Below are 25,957 nucleotides of genomic sequence, written 5' to 3'. Positions count from 1 at the left end.
TGGTGAAAGAATAAATGCTTTCCTCCTAAAATCAAGGATAAGACAAAGATGTCTGTTCTTGCCACTTCTATCCAATATTATACTAGCAGTGCTGGCTAAGCACTTAGGCAAGAAGAACAAGCAAAAAGAATCCAGAGTGGAAAGGAAGAAGTCAAACTATTTCTATTCACAGATGCACAATGTTGTATATACAAACTCCGAAGGAAGGAAGGAAGGAAGGAAGGAAGGAAGGAAGGAAGGAAGGAAGGAAGGAAGGGGAATACAAGATCAATATACAAAAATTATTTATATTTTATATACTAGCAATTAGCAATCCAAATGTTTATAGTAGCATCAAAAATAACAACTTAGGAAAATATCTAACCAAAGAAGTCAAGACTTGTACCCTGAAATCTATAAACATCAATGAAAAAAATTAAGGACCTGAACAAATGGAGAGACATCCCATGTTCATGGATTGGAAACCATTATATTGTTAAAATAGCAATATTCCCTATAAACACAACACAATCCCTATCAAAATTCCAGCTGTGTGTTTTGCTGATTATAAAATTCATATGGCATGCAAGAGACCTCAAGTAGACAAAATGATCTTGGAAAGGAATGGAGATGGGGCACTCACACATCCCAAATTCAAAACCGAGCTATAGTAATTAAGCTATGATAATCAAGATAGTGTGGTACTGGCATAAGGCCAGACATATATATCAATGGAATAAAACTGAAAGTCTGAAAATAAAGTCTAATATTTACAGTCAATTACTTCTTAATAATTGTGCCAAGACCATTCATAGGGAAACAAGTCTTTTCAACAACTGTGCTTGGACAACTGGACATCCATATGTCAAAGAATGAAGCTGGACTCCTACAATGCACAATAGGCAAAAATGGTTGAAAGACCTAAAACTATAAGACACTTAAAACAGGTATGACTTGCAGTAGGTAATTTTTTTTCTTTAAAGATATACCAAAAAGCACAAATCACACACACACACACACACACACAAAGAGAATTTGGACATCACCAAAATTGAAAACTTTGTGCTTCAAAGAGCACCGTCCAGAAAGTGAAAATACTATCCAAAGAATGGGAGAAAATATTTGCAAGTAATTTATCTGGTAAGGAACTTGCATCCAGAAAAAGAATTCAGTAATAAAAAGAACCCAATTAAGAAAAAGGTAAAGGATATGAATAGACATTTCTCCAAAGATGAACAAATGGCCAAAAGCACATGAAAAGATGCTCAACCTTATTAGCCATTAAGGAAATGCAAATCAAAACCATTAAATACTTCACTCTCACTAGGATGGCTAGAATAAAAGTGTCAGTAATAAGTGTTGGCCAGGATGTAGAGAAACTGGAACTCTCACACACTTGATGGAAATGTCAAATAGTACAGCCACTTTGGACAAGTTTGATAGTTCCTTGAAAGGAGTATGCATACGACCCAGGAATTTCACTCCTATGTACATAACCAAGACAAATAAAAACTGATATCCACATAGAAACCTGTACACAAATGTTCATAGTAGTAGTATTTATAATAGCCAACAAACAGAAATAATGCAAATATCCATCAAATGAGTGAACAAAAATACGGTATATCAATAAAATTAAATATTATTCAGCCATAAAAAGAAATGAAGTACTGATACATGCTACAACATAGATGCACCTTGAAAACCTTGTTCTAAGTGAAAAGTTAGACAAAAGGCCACACACTGCACGAATCCATTGATATGAAATGTCCCAAACAGGCGAATCTATAGACAGAAAGATTAGTGATTACCAGGGGCTTTGGTGTGTGTTTGTGTGGGGTATTGGGGAGACTGTTGAAGGGAGAATAAACAGTCACTCCTAATGGGTACAGGATTATTTTTTATAGTGATAAAAGTGCTCTGTATATAATGGTGATGATTGCACAATTTCATGAATATTCTAAAAGCCATGAATTGCACACTTCAAGAGTGAATTTTGTTATGTGGATTTTATCTTAATTAAAGCAAAAACAAAAATGAGGGAAGTACCCCTCCTCCACTTTGAGGTGGATGAGAGAGGTTCAACTCCTGCAAAAGCAATCATTATCTCCAACCTCTCAATGGACTCCTTTTAATTGGCAAATATTGAGCGAACCTATCTCAGTCTGTCTTGCACCAGGTTGTCTAGCATCTATATCTCAGCTTCACTGAATCCTAATAACCAGCAATGAGGTGGGCTTGGATATGATAATCCAAGCTGAGGGAAGGGCAGGGCCAGGACTGAGGACCAGTCATGACACTGAAGTCTGCACTCTTGACAGTTGTGTACCAGACACATGCTTATCCATTTCCTATGGTTTCCTAAAGACCAGAAGACAGCTAGGATGATTATTCCAGGTGCTGTTCAAACGAACCTAAGAATCCTGATTTGAGGGTTGATTTGTAGTAATGGTTATGAGGTTCTGGATAAACAGGCATTCATTCATTGTGGTGTTTCATTTAGTATAAAAAACAAGTGTTTGGCAGAGGACTGTGCCTTGATAGACATGAGGGGCTGGCAATCATTGGGTGGTGCCTGCCCCTATCTCCACTGAGAGAAGTGTGGCCACAGACAACGTGGCTGCACAGAGGCTCCTGGTTGTGAGCACATCCAAAGGGTAGGGCTGGGGAAGTCCCACAATCTTGCTCTCAAGGACACCTGTCCTTTTCATCCTTTCCCTCTTACTGTCTTTCCATGGGTTGGAACAGTCATCGATCCAGGGGAGCCACTTCCTCAAGAAGCAAGTCCTTTAGCCACAGATATTTAAATATTTAATAAAAAAACAAACTTTTTTTGTGGGGGGGGGAGTGTGGGGGAGACAAGGAGAAAGAGGCCATCTTTAGTGAAAAAACAGGAAGCTTCATTGAACATTCTACTGCATGCTGAGCTGTTTTCAATCACCCAAGAGGTTACAAGCTGGTGGAAAGATGATTAAAAAAAGTCTTTACTATGAATCTGCTCACATCCTGGTACTCCTCACTGTTTTGTAAGGAATGTGCCCCACAGAGTTGAACTACCATGGCAAGTGTGGGTTGCTGTGAGGTTACACAGGCATTTGGGGGTCCATGTTGGTGGTCCATGAAGTTTTTTATGGGTGCTTTTTAAATTTTGATTTGGAAGGGTACTTGAGAGGTATGAAATAAGCACAAGTGAAGACGTTGGGTGGAGATGCAGGGAGAAGTGCCTGTAACAGATGGCAAAATTGGAAAAGCATGTGGCGCCCAGTTTATGGAGGGCTTTGGATGCCAAGCTTGAAAAATATTCAAAGGGAAGCAAATTTTGAAGCAGAGGATATTAAATTAGCAAAATTATTTTAGCAGAATGAAAAAGATTGGAAGTTACAGCCAGGGTGGTTAGTTAGGAAGCTATTAAAAGCAACCAGGTGATTCAATGGACCAGGACCTGAAAGGAAGCATGATGAACAACTCCGGAGATTGGAGGGGAAAGGAATTGATAGGTACAAGCTGTGACAACTGAGGGATGAGGGATTTCGAGGACTAGGTTGAAAGTGATCCTGTTAAGGAAGAAACAAGTAACAGTAGGTAGAGACACAAGATGAAGTTCTGGTATTAACTTTGAGGTACCAGAAAGATTATCCTGGGGATAGGGTCTGAGCAAAAAGGAGTGGTTGAGTTTGACCAGAGAGAATTGGACAAGAACTTTAAGTAGAATTATAGTATCCATCCAAGATCTGGATGGTATACATCCAACTGAAAAAGGAACAGAGTAGCAGCCAAATTAAGTTCAAGGTGTTGGCAAGGTTTAACAGTTCATACTGGCAATTGGGAAGGTTGTGAGTATTCTTCAGGAGAGCATTTTCAGTGGCACAAAAATGGATTAGCAGCATTTCTCACAATGAGACACCTACATCAAAACCTTGCAGTGTTTAATAAACGCGAACCTACTAGATTTGAACAGGGAAGGGGGAAAAGTCTTGGGACTTGGAATTTAACAGTCTTCCCCAGGAAATTCTTTATAGACTAGTAACATAGCGTAGAAGATGAGAGGGAGCAAATAGAAGTTTCTTTTTAATTCTTTGGTGGCTCACGGAAGGGGTGGGAAGGGTAGATGATCAAGAAGCTGGTAGAGGTTAAAAAAAATGTATATGTATATATATGAGAGGGGGGAGAGAGGGAGAGTGCGTGTGTGTTGTGAGAGAGTGAGCAGATAAGGGGATCAAGACTACAAATAAAGTAGTCTTAGGAAAACAATCCTTCTAAGAAACTGTTATGAAATTCTTGAGAAAAACCCAAAACGGGGACTGAAATCCCAGCAGTTGTGTTCTTATGGGAACAGGGAGTGATGTTGCTATGTCACAACCAATGAATGAGTATCAGCAAGTTCAGTTTGAAGCCTCATTTTCAAGGTTTTGTTTTTTGGATATTTATCTCCCTACACAGGTATGCATCCCAAAGTAAAGCTAGGGAAGCTGTAGTTGTATTTTATCACACAATTAACAAACCTAGGAGAGCAGTATATAGGGTGAGGAAATGCAACTCATTTGCTGAAGCTGCCAGGCTCCAGAAGAGTTTGGCAGCAGGTTGTATTTTTATGTTGCATGTTTTAAATTTTCTAAAATAACAAAATGTAAAAGAAAGTTTCTATTTCATTTGGAAAGCTAATTATTTTAGTTTATGGTTCATTTTTTCCCCCAGAGCTTCCTGCAGACTGTGGGCTGATTCACAGATAACCAAAATATGTAAGAGTGTACAGACAAAAAAGTACTTTAATAATAAGACATTTAGGGTAGAAGTAGTCATAGTCAAAATTTCTGTTTTCCTCTTCCTTGAGATACTGTTCAATGGCATTCTAGTAAACAGTAGTGAACAGGAGGCAATGGTAAGAGAAGTGGTTAACATACCCAGGGTAATTACTAAGAGAGTGAGAGCAGCTAGTATGGACAACCAATGACTTTTTCTCTTAAAATATTTTTAAGGGCAGGTTTATTTTGAACTGTTTGTTAAAAGTCTAGCTGATGTGAATTCTATATCTGATAACCTATACTCAATTACCATTCACAAACTTCATACAGATATGTTAATACATTTATAGAACTTCAATACTGTGATAATAGAACTTGAGAACTGAAGAGCACACATTTCTTCACGAATTTATTATATAAAATGCCCCCAGAGTATTTGATTTCTCTCCTTCTTTCATTATACACAAGCACATGGATGAGACGCTCTTTAAGATGACTGTAGTATCATGAGAGTCCCTTGCATCAAGGTAGTGTACATACCTTAACAGTGTTCTAAAGGCTGGCCCAGAAAACAACAACAACAACAAAAAAGTTACCTTATCACAAGATGGAAAGCACTATTTTCTTTTTCCTCTAAATTATGATGAAAAATGTCACTGTTTTATTTAGCATTATGGTACATAACAGATCTGTCTCAATTACTAAAATAATTAAAATAATCCTGAAAGATATCCTTTTTCCCCTCCAGTGATTTGAAAAGCTGTATTTTTCCTGCCAATTTCAAACAAATCATCAGGTTGATCTATCGTAGTCTGTTAAAACAATCATCAAAGCACAAGCTCAGCACATTAGCTGTATGTAGCTTGTAGTAAAAGGATATATCCATATGTCTCTCCTTAGTTAAAAATACATAATCCTTTTATTTTATATTGCAATAAAAGAAATTAACATCACAGACACAGAAGACTAGAAAGGGAAACTACTTACTTCTGAATGTCCAGTAATTTAAACCTATTTGTACTTTTCCACAGTACATGAAAGTAATATTTAACACTTCCTTTTTGAAGTAAAACTTAATCTTTGGGGATATACAATGTAAATAGGACTTAAGAGTAATAGTTCCACTCATTTCCAGGTCTGCTTAATGTATGATTAAGTAAAACAAGGCACAATAGCCATCCTTTCCATTATGTTGCAACACTGATCATGTGCCTTGATAAAATGGCTGATTAGACAAGATGATGGCAACATGAAGGGAAGACTTTGGATTGTCTATTTAAAATGCAGGTAATAAGTAATTAATAAAAAATTTATTTTAAGTGCACTTTCACATGCTTTGCGTTTATAATAAACAAACTTCCTAGCTTTCTTGCAACAGACTTGACTACCATTTCTTTTGGCCAAATGCACTTTTCCCCAGTAAACTTAAAACAACAACAATAACAACAACAACAACAACAACAACAAAATAATCCCTGTCCTTTCATAAACTAAGAAAGAGGATTGGCTACTGAAACAGTTCATTCCAAGACACATGAAGACGACATACTGTGGCATGAGTTGTTTTTAATTTGTTGTGCTGTTACTAAAGTTCTGAGGGCTGCAGTTAAAACATTCCAAGTTCTCCCTTCCATCTTTATTGATTTCAAGATTTTGCACAGAAAACTCTTTGGGGACTAGAACAGCAGCAATTGCATCACACTGTTTTCAAGACTTCAAGTTTCAAAGCAAATTGTTTAAAAAAAAAAAAACAAAAACACAGTTCCTGATTTGAGTTAGATACAGGGACGAAAATAGCACATACTTGAAGGTTACAGTCTACAAATGGTGGCAATGTTTTCCTTGGGAGAGTAGTTTTGTTGGTATATATTTTTTAAATACTCAAAAAGGCTCAACCTCAAGCAGTAATAAACACAAGCAAAAGTGATTTAACCCTTAAAATAAATATTCAGAAAAACCTCTCTGTACATACAAGTGAAAGAATAAGTAACACTTTCACGCAAAAAAAAAAAAAATAATAATAATAAAGGATTTGTTCATATAAGTAGCTGAAATCTGCTGTTCCAGCCCACATATCCCCAATAAAGAAGGGAGGCACAGACATAGGTGACTACTGTGGTTCACTATCTTACAGCCTTTTTGTACTGGGACACTATCACCACCAATTTTATCCTTCTTGTTATATTTATTAAAATTTTAAATTTCTTTTTCTTTTCCTTTTTTCTTTTTTTCATTTTTCTTTCTTTCTTTTCTTTTTCTTTTTTTTTTTTTACAGCATGCCAAATCCTTTGGCGTAAGTGATGGCCTTCAACAATCTTTCTTTAAGTTTTTCTTTGCTTGAATATTCCGGCAGTAAAAGGACATTAAAGCAAGTATGAGATGTAGGTAACCTAAATAGAGAGAGGGGGGAAAATAGGAAAATAAATTGTGGACAATGTGCTCAGTATTAAAAAATCCTACTTTTAGATGGTATGTATAGTTGAGATGGTTTGCAATGCAGAGTACAATTAATGCAACTCATAAACTTTGTTTTTCCTGTGCAACTACCAAATATGTTTGTTTTTATCTTATCTATTATTCAATACTAATGATGATAAAGATGATGACTGATGATAACATATTGTATACACCGAGTTATTATGACATACCAGATACTGTTTTAGGTATTCAACTGTTAGATCTAACTAAATCTTCTCACAATAAACCTATCATTATCCCCACTACAGAGTTGACATTACTGAGAAGTTAATTTACTCTAGGATGGAGACAATACTCAAACCTGCTTTTCAAGATTTCAAAGTCTGTGTTCTTTAATGCCAGTTACACATATTCTTGGCAATATGATTATATAAATGACTTAATAATAAATATAAATAAATTTACATTAAAGCCATTATACATCAAATAATGTGGAATACTAATAGAAATATTTCTATACATTTAAACCCTTAAATATGCTACTATTCAGGTATGATCCTTACTCAACAAAAACATTAACTTATACAATGAAGAGAGAAAATTAAATATCAAGATTATGAAATTGGATTCAAATGTTAAGAAATCTAGTGCTGAACAATTTTCTGAGCCTCAATTTAACCATTCTGAAATAGATTACATAATATGGCTTTTACAATTAAAAAAATTCTGAACTAAAAACTGAGTATCAATTTGCAAAATTCCAAAAGAAGTGAGCCCTGTAACAGTTTTGAAGTAGGCCAGTGTTTTAAAAATTTCAAACAGCAGCAGCAAAATATTCTCTGAACTACTAGTTCATGTGATTTGGAGAGTTCCACATAAAACTGTAAAAGTACTCAGAAGCTCCTGGACAGCTCCCATGTGTGTGATATGGAATGTAAGGTTTTTGGTATATAGTCACAACTTAATAATTACCTTTCTGTGTCTGGGCCATTTTTGGCTATAATCATCTTTAATTTTCCTAGTCCGCCCACAGGTGCTCTGTCTGTGCCTGTTGTAAACTGCAAGAAAAGTCTTTTCTGCTCATCTGTAAATGAATGAACGATTTCCCAGAACTCCCTAATGAGAAAAGACAGAATACTGATTTTAGTTTGGTATTCATTTATAACTAGTACTAGTATGAGTTTATGATTTATTAAAACACAGAGATAACTTGGAAGTTAGTATCAGAAACCCTAGACATTCATTCCTGCTCATCAAGGATCTACAAATTACTAATGCCAATTTATCTTACCCAAAACACTTTTTAAAAGCATAGTTAGTTCATGGCAACATTATCTAGAACAGGAAAAACTGGTAAACTGAAGTGTCCAAATAACAAGAAATAATTATGTAAACTATGGTATATTCATACTATATAATCAGTAACGAACAAAATACAAAATACAAAACCCAAATCCTGTAAAGTGAAAATATGAGATTTTTGGGGGAAAAGGTGATACAGATTAAGGACAAAAACCGCCCCCCAAAACCAAAAAACACACATACATGCCTAAGAGTAGTAATACAAAAGCATACATTTTATATATAAACCAGAACACTTGTGATTTTGTTTGCTATGGAAGTGGGGATAGGGGATAATGCTGATATTTCCGCTATATGTAATGATTTAGTCCCTGGCATTCCTAAAATCTATGTGATAAAAGTCATGTTGTTATAATGATGCTTGTTATACTCATTCTAAAAACAAAATGCAGTTCATTAAGAGCAATCTTGGCATGAGTGTCTGAATAATGAGGTATCCATAAATTTAACATATGCACTAATTCTCAGCTAAAAAAAATTCAAGATTTTAGAAAAAAATTTAAAAATGTTAATTGGTCAAAGAATACATTTTAGTATTTATTTGAAAAGCTCTTTCCAGAATCATGGCAGAGAACATCACACTTCCTACATGTGTAAACAATTTCTATTATTAAAATGTGGGCATTTTTGTTGGTGCAATACCAATACTTCTGACAGGGTTAGCAGCTTTATTAGACTTCCTGGCTCTCCTTCAACATCTTCCCACTTCTTTTCCCTGACATTCTAACATCCTCCTCAGTTCCTGCAAACCTCCCATTCACCTAGAGAAAACAATAAAGAACTACATCATAACAACAGGAAATTAGACATGGAACTTGTAGGTTCATCTTTCACAGGAAGAACTAAAATCATTCCACAGTCTAGGTCAATCTTATTGGGTGGCTGACAAGAAAAAGTAAGTCTTCTGTGGCTCAGAGCTCTCTATCAGGGCAGAATAGCTCCCCAGCAAATGGGTGGTAATCAAGTCTTCTCACACTGTAGGAGTGCTCTGAAGCCTAACTGAACCAGCCACACCTGAAAAGGATAGAAGGGTACCCTGACCAGTCTGTCTACATTATTTACTTACTTGGTTCTTTCTATAATTTAAAATTAGAATTTAAAATATTGGGCTTACTATCAGTTTACATAATGAAAACACTGAACAAAATTCATCTCTTCCTTTAGGTGTTTTGTTCTATATTAAAATTCTGAATGCAACTATTTAGAAAACTGAAAAAAAGCTTCTGCATTTCTACATAAGTGGTAGCTTCATGGATCACATCCCATTTACATCTCCTAAAACCTATTCAGATCAAAAAGGAGAGAAAATCCGATAAAAAACACCCATAACCTAAGCTTAGATTAAAACTAGGAAAACAGAGTGGCAAACTCCCAACTGACATGTAAGTTGGGAGTATGAACACCTGAGCCCAAACTAGCAGAGTCCTACAAGAGCAATATGGAAGACAAGGGTGTGCAGAATAATATGGGTTAGAGTTCACCCCTGAAGGGTAGAGCCCCACCCCAAGAGTGAACTACTAAGGAAAGGTAAGAGCACTGGCAATGGGGTGGCTAAAAGGGTGGGCCTTGGAAAAGTACCAGGGTAGAAATGACAGGTAGGCATGATGCCTGGAAGTGATGGGGGGAGCACTTTGGGAGGCAGAGGTGTCCCTTGAAAGCAGCTTCTGGCAGCTATAAAGGAATGGAAGTAGCTAATGAAAGAGGCCCTAATTAAACAAGATGGAACTGAAGAATCAGAAGGTGCTAGGCCACATAACCACATATTAAAGAAATTGCTGTTACCATAACAACAGAAGAGAGGACCATTCAATCAAGAAACCACTAACTCCACCCAAACTTCTCCCCACTCTACCATGAGATCTACTAATAGCAGGTCCATAAAAACTCAACCAATAGAAATATAAATGGGAGAAACAGAATTCCAAAATCCAAATAAAGATATTATGAAACAAGTCTGGCAAATAAATAAGAAGCTAAACTGTCTAGCAGAAAAAAGTGTAATTGAAAAATTAAGTCATGAAGAATGGAAAACCTGTAATTCCCATATTCCAACATGAAGAGAAAATGCAACAGCAGATAGAAAAGAACACCAATAATCACAAATACAAAACTCAGAAATGAACAAATCTGAAACATAAATGAGAATACTCAAATATACTCAAGAAATATGCAAAATAAATTTGGAAACAGAAGGTTAACTTACAAGGTGACCAAAGGAAAAGCAGTATGACCAAAATTTCTAGTAGGGACATAGAGATCAGAAACAAAAGAACAAGAAAAAAATACATATATTTGGAACATATATATGGAATAATCCATGTATGAGATGATTCACTGTGACATTACTTCTCATAGCAAAAGACTGGAAATAAACACTATGTCCATGAATATTAATAATCTATACTGCTTTCACACAATGACAGTATTCAGCCATACAAAAGAACACGGAAGATATCTCTACACTGATATGATTTCCAGGATATAATGAAAAATATTTCCTCGCTCTGTCCCCCGGAAAAAGTCTGCATGCACTAACATTTAATAACAAAGGTCATACCTTGTACCCCAAACTGACTTTTAAAGATGCCACTTCCCCAATAATTTCTTATAAAAAAGGCTTATTTCAAGCCTAGAGTTAAAAATGCTCAAGGTGAGTTAAAAATTTCAAAATGTAAAATGAAGTGATGTTAAAAGCATACCAAGACTAATCAGTTTGAGTATTACTAAGAATAATGACTGTGAATCATACTCAATATATAAAAATCCATGAGTTCAAAATATTCAGAAAGAGGCAACCCCCCCCAAAAACAAAAAACTAAAATCCAAACTCAACTGTCACTATTGAAATTATTACATTAACTCCTTATTCTAAAATATTTAATTACATTTTATTGTGCCTTTTCAATAAAACTGTTTTACACAGTAATCAAATAGCAACCACTGATGAGGAAAAAGAACAGCAGGTATATGTAGAATGAACAGAAGAAATTTTTTTCCAAATCACCATTTTGCAATCCCCAGGGAAACAATGGATTCAGGTAAGGATATTAATGGATACAAAAAATCAGAAGAAACACAGATTAAGAGGTTTGGGGAATATGATGGTGGCAGTGATACAGTTATTTTGTTTTTGCTTTTCTTTTCAATCTCCCTAATCTCTCCCATAAAACCAGAGCTAATTGGATGGGAAAATGGAAGACCTATAGATAACACCTTCAAAACTAGGTGACAAGATATCCCCCCACAAATCCTTCCATGTAAATGAAGAGGAACACACCACTGATAGCTAGAATACCTGGTTGGTACCTTTGTCAGTGGGTGAGGATGCAAAAGGAAGGCAACTGGGTTTCTTATAGTCCTGAGAACAAAGGAACCTCAAAACCACCAACCCACTGGAAAGCACAGGCTAATTTGAAAAGATAGCTAAAAGAGTTATTCAATTTGTAGGCAAATGCAAACGGATCATGATATAGTAAAGGCTCTGGGCCCGTAAAGCTCTTGAACACCAAAATTCCCTTTTAAAACTGAGGGGAAACTGCTGGAAATAAGGTCCAAATCCACCAAATCAAGAATAAAAAGGCCAAGAAAAACTCAAATAAATGTGGGAAAGGAGAGTAGAATAGGCAGTTTCAGAAAACACAAGGCTATATATATGTACATTTTTAAAAAATCATTTTGCAAAAACAAAAACAAAATGCAGAGAGCTTTCCTGAAGCATGAAAAAGCTGCCCTGGCCTATCTCTCCCTCTTCCAAACGTGAGAAAACTCATCTCACTTAAAAAAAAAAAAAAAAAGGGCACAACAGAAAAAGATCACAAACACCAAAAGAGTTACTAGAGAGGAATAATACGTGTGCGTGCACGTAAGAATGATGTCTCTATAGAGAATAAAATTACACCGAGAGATCTGTCAACAAAACATGAAAATTGTAACAAATTTCAAATGAAGCTAAAAATTTTTAAATAATAGTAGAGGCTATGAAAGGACAACTAAGTCAGAAACAAAATTTCAGAACAAGGGTAATTAAAAGGAAAGATTTTGGAAGATATGACAGAACTAAGGAATAACTGGAAATAAAAAGAAAATAAATCACGTCAAATTGAGGGAGCTAAAACTAATCTAGAGAACCATAGGACAAATTAAGCACAATGATATCATCACAGAAACAGAAGGTAAAAAACTTAAATTGAATCAGGAAGAAAAGAAGCCATGCCTGAGAGTCTCCTTCTCAACCCAGAGACACAGCTGGCAGGGCATTTCTGCCACAACTGGTGCTGGCCTGGTAAGTGCTGCCCTTCTTGTGGAGCCTCAGAGTCCCTCCTAGGCCAGAGACACCGAATGGCCATCAGCAACAGCAAGGGGATCCTGCCACAACAGGCACAGAGCCCAGGAAGAGCTCTCCAGCCCCATGGGCTTGAGACACCACGCAACTCCGCCTGGAGAAGCTGTTCATTTCACCTCCCTCAAGCAACACCATCATGGACCACAGGGAGCCCCCATGGAAGGAGATAAAGCAGAGCAGAATAGTGCCAAAGGCTCTGAAAGCTAAATTTGTTACTGGAACTACAACCCACAAAAAGTATGCCAGAACCTGCATGCTACACTTGAATAGGATAACTGCCTGCTAAAGTAAAAAAGTGTAAACAGGACCCAGAATCTCCTAATGGACACAATGCCCAGGACAGTCCAAAACTACAACACGAAGGAAAGAAAATCAAGTGGTGTCAACACTGGGATGAATAAGATGTTGGAACTGGGGCACCTGGGTGGCTCAGTCGGTTAAGCATCTGCCTTTAGCTCAGGTCATGATCTCAGGGTCCTGGGATTGAGCCCCACATCGGGCTCTCTGCTCAGAGGGGAGTCTGCTTCTCCCTCTCCCTCTGTGCTCTCTCTCTCTCTCTCTCAAATAAAATCTTAAAAAAAAAAATAAAATGTTGGAATTATCTGACACGGATTTTAATGCAGTCATCATAAAAATGATTCTACGATTTTAAGTTCTATTGTTTCACAAATGAAACAATACAAAATCTCAGGAAAGAAACAGAAGTTACAATAAAAAAAGAGCCAAATATAAATTATAGAACTGAAAAACACAGGAAGAGAAATATACTGGATGGGCTCAACAGTAAAGATGACAGAGGATAAAAAACTGAACAAGAGAGAAAGCTGGAAAACAAAACAAAAACAAAAAACCCCAGAGTCTCAGGTACTTGTGAAACAATGACAAATGACTGAATAGGCCCAGAAAGAAAGGGGAGAGAGTGGGGCTGAAAAAGTATTTGAAGAAACAATGGCCGAAAACTTTCCATGTTGGGCAAAAAACAAAACCACAACTTCAAGAAGCTGAACAAACCCCAAATGGCAAAAACAAAACTACTCTTCAGGAATAAAGGGGAAATAAAGATATCACCAGACAAAGGAAAACTAAAAGAATTTGTCCATTAGCAGACCTGTCTTTGAAGAATTACTAAAAGGAGTAATAAAAGATAGGACTCTTAAAGCAAATGGAAAGAACGGAAATAGTAGAAATATAGGTATATACAACAGACTACCATCCTCATGAATTTTGTAAATCCTATGTGATGACTGATACAAAATTATAATAGCATTAATATTCAAGACAATATTTAAAAGTGTGGAATGAAACCTAAATGGAAGCAAGGTTTCCACACTTCACTGGAAGAGGTGTTGATCCACTTTCACATATGTACACAGCAACCAGGAAGAACACTATACTGAAAAATACAACCCAAAAAAACACTAAAAATAAATCTAGGGTATCCTTAAAAAAAAGTCTGAATAACTAACCCATGGAAGGCAAAAAGACAGAAATAAGCAATCATAAAAAAGAGAGAAACAGAAAATATATAATGGTAGACATAAACCCTAACATATCAATAATTACCTTAAATATGAACTGCCTAAATATACCAATTACAAGGCAGACTGAGAGTGGATGGAAAAAAAAAAAAAAAAAAAAGACTCAACCATAAGCTGTTTCTAAGAAATTCATTTCAAATTCAGCAAGACAGGTTGAAAGTAAAACAACGAAAAAGCTATCATGCAAACATTTAAAAAAAAAACCAAGAAGGTTATATTATATATTAGATTCAGAGCAAAGAAAATTATAAATCATACAGGGACCTTATGTAATGATAAAAAGACATAATGACTCCAAATGGGTATGTACAAAAAAAAAAAAAAAAGGTATGTACCAAATGACAGCCTCAAAATACATGAAGCAAAACCTGACAGAGATAAAAGGTGAAGGAGATAAATATCAGAAGAGACCTATAGAAATATGCTCAGCTGATTTTTGACATATGTGAAAAAGTAATTCACTGGAGGAAAGAGAAAGTACTATATCTAGACTATGCAAAGAACTCTCAAACTCAACAGTAAAAAACAATCAAGTGCACTCTTGGCATTTACCAGAGAAATGAAAATTTGTGTTTACCTAAAAAAACTGTGCATGATTATTCATAGCAATTTTATTCAGAACAGCTCCAAACTAGGAACAAGCATGAAGTCTTTCAACAGACAAATGGTTAAAAAGACTGGTGAATACACATCAAGGAATAAATACTACTCAGCAATAAAAAGAAACAAACTATTGATAAGTGGAAAAAATGTAGGTAACTTTCAAGGCTGAGTCAAAAAAGCCAATCTGACATATTATATGTGATTCACTTAATACAACATTCTTGAAATGACAAAATTAAGAAATCGAGAACAGGTGGGTGGTTGTCAGGGGTTAGGGACTAGAGTGGGGATAGGGATAGGGTAGAGGTATGGGTATATACGTGTGACTGACTATAAAAGAGCAACAGGAGGATTGTAGTGATAGAATTTTTCTGTATCTTGACTGCAACCTACAATATCCTGTGATATTGTACTAATGTTTTATAAAAATTTGCCACAGAGGGAAAAATGGTAAAGTGTTTACATAGGGTCTCTGTGTGATTTCTTACAACCGTATGCCAATCTATAATTATTTCACAATAAAAAGTTTAATTAAAAAAAGTGTTAAAGAAGATTAACAGATCAGATGAGTAGATTTTGGAGGAAAGAAAATCAGCAGAGACAGAGAGGCAACATCACATAATGATAAAGGATCAATCCACCAAAAAGACATACTGAAGCTTAAAGTATATGTACCAATCAAAAGTAATCTTCAAAATACATATAAAAACTGACAGCTGAAAGGAGGAATGGACACATCCACCATTATGGAGCTTTCAACATCCCTCTCTCTGAGCAACTGATAGAACTACAAGTAAGAAAATCTGCAAAATCATCAATGAACAGAATCTAAATCTACATTTATAGAACATTCCACCCACCAACACAGAATACACAAATTCAAAAGTATTATTAGGAGTCATGAAGAGTAAGTTCTCTGATTATAAAAGAATCAAATTAGAAATCAGTAACAGAGAAGAGGAAAATATGCCAAAACCCTGGAAACTAAACAACATAATTTTGTTTTGTGTGTGTTTTTTTTTTTTTAAAGATTTTATTTATTTATTTGATAGAGAGAACACAAGCAGAGGGAGTGGGAGAGGGAGCAACAGCCTCCCCGCAGAGCAGGGAGCCTGATGCGGGGCTAGATCCCAGGACCCTGAGGATCATGACCTGAGCCGAAGGCAGACACTTAACGACTGAGCCACCCAGGCGCCCCATAAACAACATAATTTTGTTTAAATAACAAAGAGGATGTCTCAAAATAAATCTTAAAAAATACATACATATGAAAAAAATGATAATACAACATATCAAAAAATATGGGATATAGCTAAAGCACTAAATGCTTACATCAGGAAAGAGGAAAGGTCTCAAATCAAGGTTTCTATCCTCAGTAACCTAGAATGAGAAGAGCAAAATAAACCAAAAGAAGGAAGGAACTAATAAAGAGCAGAAATCAATGAAATTAGAAACAGGAAAAGAAATGAGAAATAAAAAGCTGGCTTTTCAATATAATCAATAATTTCAACAAACCTCTCAAGCAAGACAAGTTTTAAAAAGAAAAAAAAACACAAATTACCACTATGAGGAATAAAAAAGGGTATGATCAGTTCAGATCTGCAGACAACAAACGGATAAAAATGGATTAGGAACTCTGCACAAATAAATTTGACTACTTTAATAAAGTGGATCAAAACTCCTTGAATAACACAAATTACCATTATTCATGGACTATCAAAGATAATTTTAATAATCTTATAAACATTGAAGAAGTTGAGTTTGAAATTAAAATCCTCCCCAAAAAGGAAATTTCTAGGCCCAGATGGTTTCTTTGGAGAACTTCACCAAACATTTAAGAAATAATCAGTACCACTTTAACACAATCTCTCTTAGAAATCAGAACACTTCCCAACTCTTTATGAGGCCAGAATTAACCTTGATGTTAAAACCAGACCAAGACAACATAAAAAAAAGGCAGAAACTATAGACCAGTATCTCCCATGAACTGAGACACAAAAGTCATCAACAAATTACCAAGTCAAATTTGACAATGAACTGAATGGAAAATCCATTAATGCAATGTACCATATCAAATAGAGGATAAAGAAAAATCATGCTTGGATCAATAGATGTGGAAAAAGCATCTGACAAAAACCAAAAGCCTATTCACAATAAAACTCAACAAACAAGGTATAGAGCGAAACCTCCTTGAATTTGTAGAGAGAACACTACACAGAAACAAGTCAAGGCTTTTGCTTTTACTACTCTTATTCAGCAGTGTTAAAAGTTCTAACCAGCATAATATGGCAGGAAAAAAAAAAGGCATACAAATTTAAAAAGAAGCATGACTATCCCTATTTACAGAATACATGATTGTCTATACATAAAACCCCAAGATGTCTCAAAAAACAAAACAAAAAACAACAAAAAAACAAACAAAAAACTTTCTAAAATAAGTGAGTTCAGCCAGGTCACAAGACACAGGTCAACATATAAAAAAAAAATCAATCACATTTCTATATACTAACAAAATGTGGAAACCAAAATAAAAATACAATGCCATTAAAAAAAATAAAAATACAATACCATTTACAATCACTGCAAAGGAAATCACATACTTAGGTATAAATCAAACAAAACACGTATAGAATCTATATGCTGAGAATTACAATGCTGATGAAAGGAATAAAAAAAAAAAAAAGACCTAAATAAATGGGGAGCTATCCTGTATTCATAGGTTGGAAGAGTCAACATAATAAAAATGCCAATTCTCCCCAATTTGATCTTAGTGTAATTCCTATCAAAATTCCATCAAGGTTTTTTGTAGGCATAGACAAAGTGAATACAAAATTTGTATGTTAAAGCAAAGAGTAGCTAAAATATGGAAAAGGCAAGAAATCTTTCATTTAAAATGGGAGTAAGCACTCTATCTGATGTTAATGCTTACCAATTACCTGTACTGATAAATACAGTGCAGTATTGGCAGAGATGGAGAGGCACACAGATCAAGGGAAGACCACAGGGAATTCAGAAAAAGATTCACACAAACATTATGAACTGATTTTTGACAAAGATGCAAAAGCAATTCAGTGAAGGATAGCCTTTTCAATAAATTATGTGGGAAATGGACATCCATAAGCAAAAAAGTGAATCGACTTAAATCTCATTATTATATAAAAATCAACTCAAAATGGACCAAGACTTCAATATAAAACTATAAAAATTTTAGGAAAAGAGAGACAAAGAGGGGGAGAGAGAGAGTGAGAGAGAATATGAATCTTCAGGACCTATGGCTGGCCTTACGTGTATTTATCTTTTATATCTTACTTTACCAAAAACATGATCCATAAAAGGAAAAATCAAAGCTCATCAAAATTAAAAACTTCTGCCATGCAAAAGATTCTGTTAAGATGAAAAGATCAGCCACAAGAGTAGAAGAACGTATTTGCAAACCACCCACCACAAAAAGGACTAGAAGATATGAAGAATTCAAAATTCAACAACAAAAAAAGACATTTCACCAAAAACAATATAGAGATGGCAAGTAAGTACATGAAAAGATATTCCACATCACTGCCATCAAGGGTAATTCAAATTACAGCACAATAAGATATTACAACATACCTAGCAGAACAGATAAAGCTAACAATTTTGACACCACCAAATGCTGGCAATGATATGGAGAAATTGGATCACTCATATATTCCCCAGGGATATGTAAAATGGTACAGTAACTCTGGAAAACAGTTTGGCAGTTTCTTAAAAAACTAAACATGCACTTGTCATATGACCCAGGATTGCACTACTGAGCATTTATACCAGAGAAATGAAAATATATGTTCTTGCAAAAATCTTTGCTTAAATGTTTAGTAGCTTTATTTCTAATAGCCAAATACTGACAACATTCCAAGTGTCCTTTAACAGCTGAATGGTTAAACCAAATATGGTACATCTATGTCATGAAATGCAGCAATAAAAAGGAATGAGCTATTGATACATATAACAACTTTGATGGATCTCAAGAGAATCATGCTGGAGGAGTATGAGTATGCCTACAAAGGGATAGCAACAGGCACCCTTCTGGTGATGAAAAAGCTGTACGCAATGATTATAATACTGGTTATGCAAATCTATATAATGTGATGAAAGTACACAGAACTACACATACACAGAAATAAGTGCATGAAAAACTGATAAAATCTGAATATGGTCTATAGATTGAATCAGTATCAGTTTCCTGAATTTGATATTGTGCTACAGTAATGAAAAATGTTACCACTGTGGGAACGTGGATGGAGGGTACACTGGACCAACCCATACTATATATTTTTTTAAGATTTTATTTATTTGAGGGGCGGGGCAGGCAGGCAGAGGGGGAGGGGAAGTTCCCCGCTGAGCAGAGAGCCCAATGTGGAGCTCGATCCTAGGAACCTGAGGATCATGACCCGAGCCGAAGGTAGATGCTTGACTGACTGAGCCACCCAGGCACCCCTCCAACCTGTATTGTAAAAGAAAATTCCAATAAATCTATAGTTATTTCAAAATAAAATTAAAAAAAAAAACCCAAATCAAAATACCCTCCAACAAAGAAATGTCCAGGTCCAGACAGTCTCATTGGTGAATTTGAGCAAATATTTAAGAGAAAAAATTACCAATCTTATTCGAGTATTTTTGAAAATGAGGAACAATACTCTTTTTAACTCACTATATAAGGGTAGCAAAAACCTGACGTGTATAAAAAAAGAGACCAAAACAAAATGTTAGTAAAATAAACTGAGCAACGTATTTATAAACTAACAGGCCACAGCTAAGTTAGGCTTATCTAGAAATAAAAGGCTGATATAGTATTGAAAAATTAAATGAAATGAATCACATTAACTGTGAGAAGAGGATAATCAAATCTGAATTTGACCAAGCCTTTAAACAGAAATTCACTAGCAACTAAAAAGAAACTGCAGTCCCTGCCTCTCACCCAAAAACACTAACAAGGACCATTTAAAAAGATACTTTGGGGGGGGGCGCCTGGGTGGCTCAGTCGGTTAAGCATCTGCCTTCGGCTCAGGTCATGATCCCAGGGTCCTGGGATCGAGCCCCACATCGGGCTCCCTGCTCCGCGGGAAGCTTGCTTCTCCCTCTCCCACTCCCCCTGCTCGTGTTCTCTCTCTCGCTGTCTCTGTCAAATAGATAAATAAAATCTTTAAAATAAAAAGATACTTCTAGGGCGCCTGGGTGGCTCAGTCAGTTAGGTGTCTGCCTTCGGCTCAGGTCATGATCCTGGGGTCCTGGTATCGAGTCGTACATCAGGCTCCCTGCTCAGCGGGGAGCGTGCTTCTCCCTCTCACTCTGCCCTTCCCCCTGCTTGTGCTCTCTCTCTCTCAAATAAATCTTTAGAAAAAAAAATACAATAAAAAAATAAAGATACTTCTAAGTCTCTTAGTAGTCAAATGAAATCCCGGACAGCTTTATCGGCAACTGGAAAACATAAACACAAACTTGCTTGACAGTCAACATTTTCTCACTTTATTTTTATTAATGCTAGACTTTTAAATGTTCACGTTTTACATATAGTTATTTTCTGAGTAATTTATTTTCATTAACTTTATTAGTGGTAAAAGTTGTAGTAGAATTATATTTTTAATATTAAAAACTAAAATATTTCTATTGGTATTTTATATTACACCAAATGTTATGTTACTAATTTTTAGTTGAAATGTATTATACAGTTTCAAAGTTTTTCTTCATTTCACTTCAATGAATTCTGAATACTTTAAATGAAATAAATACCAAACAAGATACCAATATTGCCAATTTTTCCCTGGTATTATAATAACTATTCCAAGTCTTCAACTTTCTACTAGTTGTAGATTCTATTTAATGAATTAATATTTTCATATATATGTTGACAAAATAAGAAGTCTGAATTTTGTTTAAAAAGATTTTTAGAATACCATTAACAATGAGAATGATTTGGAAGCTACTGTTTCACTTGCCTTTCAAATTACACATTAACATATGATCTTAAGATATGTATCAAGTAAGAATTATGTTATTATAAGCTAGAAATAAAATTAAAACTTTAAAAATTAATTTCTCCATAAAGCACACACAAAATACTTCCAACTATTCTCAGGGAAACTTAAGAGGCTATAAAATCCAATCTGTGAATTCCTTGTGACTCACAAGTGGGGTTTTCTTTATCATGTTTTCAACCCTTTCATGTGTCAGTTTTGAAACTTCAGGTAAGTAGCATAATAATAGTTGCTTAGAGTGAGTAGTTCAAGATTGCTACTAGAAATGAGTTAGGGTGTACTAAAAAGAGGAAATGCCAGTAACCTCCTACACACCAGAATGAAGAACAAAATAGGTAACAGAAGAAAATAATGTAATGTAATATAAAACAACATAAAGTATTACTCATCTCTAGTTACAGTTGATACTCATTCTGGTGTTCACATACTGTAGTCTTAGAGAAATAACCTTCAGAGACAACCTCCAGGAGTTATGTTTGCATTCCTTTCACCTTATCCCACAAGTGGGCACCTAAAAAGCATCTTTGTCCCCTTTTACCAATCTCCACAAGGGAGGAAGAAGCCTATGTCTTTTAAGATTGAATAGTGCAGTACAGAAAAGGAGACAGTATGGTAGGAACAGCATTTGTTTGGAAGAGGCAAAGACTGGGAAAGATCTCTGCCTTTTTCTGTGAAAATCTGGGGCTCAGTTTCTTCAGGGGTAAAACAAATACTAATATGTATCTTGGCATGTGATCATAAAAATTAAATAAAATAACATTTCACACAAAAGGTGCTTCATATAGGGTAGAGAATAACAGTTCACAAACACAGAGTTCAAGAAAGGGGAAATATTCAGAGATGGTAGCTCTGTTTTCATCATTTTCTAACCAGCAGTAAGCACATGCTAATCAGAATCACTAGGAATATTAGATAATTTATATCCCAAATGCATAAGAAAACATGTGACTTACATAAAACACTTCATTCAAGAAATAAATCATTAACAGTAAAAACTGGTGATTATATTACAAATACACTTCTAATATAATAGATTGAGAATCTGTGAGTTTGCTTATTTGGTAAGTAATACCTAGAGATGAAGGTCTAAAGCATAAACTACACACCCCTTTATTGAATTAAATCTTCCTTTTAAGAATTAAGCACCTCACCTAATCAGAACAGAGTCCCTGGTATAGCCACCGTCATATTCCGTAGTTTCTTCTAGCGCTTGGAAATCTAGATTCTGCAAATTCAAGAAAATACGTCTTAACATATATACCACACCATTACAAACAATAAATTAATAGGATATTTTTGCAGACATTTTGCTTTCTTACCCGGCTTCCACATATAAGCAATTCAATTTCCTCTGGTCTGAATAAATACTTTAAGGGAGATTCATTGGTCACCATATGAAAACCTCTCCGAAAGGCTTTGAACTGTTTTTCTACTGATTTATTGAGAATGTAGTCAGAATAGAGATTGACAAATTCCTGCAGAAAACATTAACCACAAGAACTTCTTATAATATGCTATACAAATAAAACACAAGATACAGGGCTGCATATCCTTTTTGTTTTTATTTTCCCAAAGAAAGAAGAATATTCAAGAATATATTTAAAGATTCAAACTTTACACATACAAAGGAAAATACAGACATACCTCAGAGATATCGTGGATCTGGTTTCAGTCCACTGCAATAAAGTGAGTATCGCAATAAAGCAAGTCAAATGAATTTTTTGGTTTCCCAGTGTATATAAAAGTTATGATTACATTATACTGTAGTTTATTAAGTTTGTAATACAGTATGTCTTAAAAAAATGTACATACCTTAATTTTAAAAATATTTTATTGCTAAAAAATGCTAACCATCATTTGAGCTTTCAGTGAGTCATAATCACTGAGCACAGATCACCATAACAAATATAATAATGATGAAAAAGTTTGAAGTTTGAATTACCCAAGTGTGACAAAGAGACACAGAGTAAGCAAATGCTATTGGAAAATGGTGCTGACAGACTTGCTCAAGAAGGGTTGCCATAAACCTTCAATTTATAAAAAAATGCAACATCTGCAAAGTGCAATAAAGTACAATAAAACAAGGTACCTTTAACAATTTCACAGATCTCTGCAACAGAACTATAAAAAGGCCATGTACATAAACTAAATATACATATAAGTTTCAATTTTGATATTATCTTAAACAAGACTGAATATAAAAGCTGGGCCTCAATACAATTTTGAGAGTCTCTCAACCAGGTGTGCAAACACAGAGACATTTAAACCATGTATACATCTATTTATAAAAGCTAACAACCGCACTGTACCGGATTTGAGCAATCCAGGAAGCCTCATGTTGTCTATGCTAGAATATTTGAGAAGCTGCCTACTGTATCCAGTTCATCAAAACTTTGGGTGTTTTACTTGATACGTAAGCTACTGTACCAAATCATAAAAGGTAAAAATGCACTTTGTATCCTAACTTAAGAGAATATTTTATCAAAAATTACATTATTATAAACTGTTTTTTTAAAGGCTTACTATATATTGATCTTAATTTTCCTGCCATATTATGGGTTATTCCCATTTCCAGATGCATACAGAAAACATGTATCTGACTTAAAGAACACTTTTCACTAGTGTTTTTAAGTCACATATATATGTGTGCCTTTACATTAAAGGCAATGGCCATTTGTTGGGTGAGAAGGATCTTAATCATGAGGTCTCCGTTTCCCTCCCCTGTACAGTCTAGTATCAGAAATACACTGTTTCTTGCTTTTTATTACAGCCACACTGTGTCATTCACTATCTACTACTCCTGTCCTCTTTCTTAAAAAGGGTTTTAGTGCCCAACTACAGGCTCTCCTACCAGCTCATATCCAAGATTTAGAAAACTGGCTATTTCATTTATTATTTCATTTTTAAGAATTTGATTACTTGATTTCTTTTTTGTATGAAGTATTTTAGATACTTCTTTAAAAATTACAAGCATATACGCTTTAAAACTGTTAATAAAGAGACAAAGACAATGATGATACTAAAACACTTATTACCTTCCTGTTTTCATTCGTAATTGGAATTTTATCACCATTTTCCTTTAAATCATACATCATGGGATTACCAAAGAGGTCTGTCTGAGATATCTGGAAAGTGATCATCATGTCATCTTCCACATTCCCTTCATATTCCAATAAATCTTTTAAACTCTGATATAGGACCTAAAACCAGAAATAAAATTAGGTTACCATAGAACTATAAAATACAACATTTTGTATCCCTCTTCTTGGGAAGAAAAAAATTGACAATAAGAACTAAAGCATAGAAAGTATCCTCTCTGTCCCCCAAATAGTTTACAATACAGAAAGACTGACAGTTACTGGTCTGTCCAATTCTCTGCTGAGAAAACCACAGCGTCAATTTAGCAATGGATTTTACTCTGTGCTCTATGAGAGAACCTCAGGTGTCTCACAGTGAGGGAGGGGTTGGAGACAGAAACAGACACATTAACTGTAGCTACCAAACCCCTTATCCAGAGCAGCTCTGATTTCACCTGGCAATCTCATGTGGTTTCATTAAAAAACAAAAAAAAAAAGCCCCAAAAACCAAAATGACATGTTTAAAAACCCTTTTCTACAGAATCAATCCTACGAAACCTGCTTGCTGACAGTTATACTAAATTTCCCCTTTGAGTTTTTAAGTGTTCATGGTACTTTAACAGATTAAAACAGCTTTATCTTAATAGGTATAAATATTAACAAATGAAAATGATTCCAAATGAAATGAAAACTTTAATTTTTTTACATAAATTAAACTTTAGTTCTGCTTTTAAATAAAATCTAAATATCAAATAAAAAATTACAGACTTACAGGGTGAGAATCTCCCAGGTCACGAAAAGTTCCTTTTTTCCCCATTAGCTTCCTGTAGACAACCATGGGAAAATGTACATCCAGTATACAGTTATTGTAAATAGCCAGACCCAGGACTATGCCAATCAGAGTGAACTGACCCTCAGTTTCAAAAGAGGATGGATTAAACCAAAACAATTTTGTAGATTCATCATATGTGAACATACCTATAAAAAATGATTTTAAAAAATATATTACTTTTATATTTTATTAAAGACTGATGAATACAAATATAACTACACAAATTTATATGTAGTAGGTGTACAAAATTTTTTTTCTCTATTACATTAACACTTGAGAGACCAAAGTTCAAATATACATGATTGTTATAAATTGTGGAAAATGGTAGTATGTCATATTAAGAAGCCACGGCAACAAAGCAATAAGCAATTTTGGTTGCATTTTCTACGAAGTTAGGGAAAATGTTCATTAAAGTTCTCTAATCTTCTATTAATACAAATGATAACTTCATTTGTATTGATACTTTATCTGCTGAATGGATGAAAATAAATGCAAAACCAAAGGGAAAAAAAAGCTTTATAAAAACTTATTAAAACATATTTAATCTACATGTGCTGACATCAAAAAACAATTTTGAATTTCAAAGAAAAGTTTTTGTTTTTTCAAAACTGCACAATGATCCCATGAGGTTTTTCTAGCACCTTTTGAACGACAAAGTCAGATGAAGCGAAGTACATAAGCTTAAATAAATTTGATGAAGACAGATTACATCCAAAACCCAAAGCTATTTAATACACACATTGTGAGCCAATAAATAAAACAAAAGTAGTTTGCACTTGTAGTCTTATTTCAATTTCACATGGTCTTCACTATTCAAAACCCAAGCTTAGAGATCTTTCTTGTATCATTCATTTTAAAAACTAGGAATGTTTGATTTTACCTATCTGAATACCATTACTAAGGCAAAATTATCTTCTTCCCTTCAGACAAATAGAATATCTAAGGAAAAGGTTACATGGTATTTTACGAAATTATGACTTTTCTTACTTTGCTAAAATGTTTTTCAATTGCTACTGTGCAACTCAATGAAAATATTTTAAGAATTAGGTCTGA

General features: G+C 34.7%; 1 protein-coding gene across 7 annotated transcripts in view; it reads right to left on the bottom strand.

Annotated features, from left to right (window-relative positions):
* Window positions 1-4,945: 4,945 nt before the first annotated feature.
* The window catches only part of UBE3A (ubiquitin protein ligase E3A), a 98,926-nt gene continuing 77,914 nt past the window's right edge, over window positions 4,946-25,957 (bottom strand). For 6 of the 7 annotated variants that reach the window (XM_035023948.1, XM_035023943.1, XM_035023944.1 and 3 more), the window contains 6 exons: window positions 24,845-25,050; window positions 24,031-24,195; window positions 22,315-22,470; window positions 22,147-22,220; window positions 8,112-8,255; window positions 4,948-7,111 (listed from right to left, as the gene is read on the bottom strand). In XM_035023948.1, coding sequence (XP_034879839.1) covers window positions 6,991-7,111; window positions 8,112-8,255; window positions 22,147-22,220; window positions 22,315-22,470; window positions 24,031-24,195; window positions 24,845-25,050 — 866 coding nt within the window. In that variant the 3' untranslated portion in view covers window positions 4,948-6,990. Of the gene's footprint in view, window positions 7,112-8,111; window positions 8,256-22,146; window positions 22,221-22,314; window positions 22,471-24,030; window positions 24,196-24,844; window positions 25,051-25,957 lie in introns of all 7 variants that reach the window. The other variant, XM_035023941.1, reaches the window with a different exon arrangement.

This window comes from Mirounga leonina, unplaced genomic scaffold, assembly GCF_011800145.1.
Source record: "Mirounga leonina isolate KUSES-001 unplaced genomic scaffold, KU_Mleo_1.0 Mir_178, whole genome shotgun sequence".
In the NCBI taxonomy this organism is placed as follows: Eukaryota; Metazoa; Chordata; class Mammalia; order Carnivora; family Phocidae; genus Mirounga; species Mirounga leonina.
The sequence above is the reverse complement of the archived record's forward strand: the minus strand, read 5'-3'. Positions and strand labels throughout refer to the sequence as shown.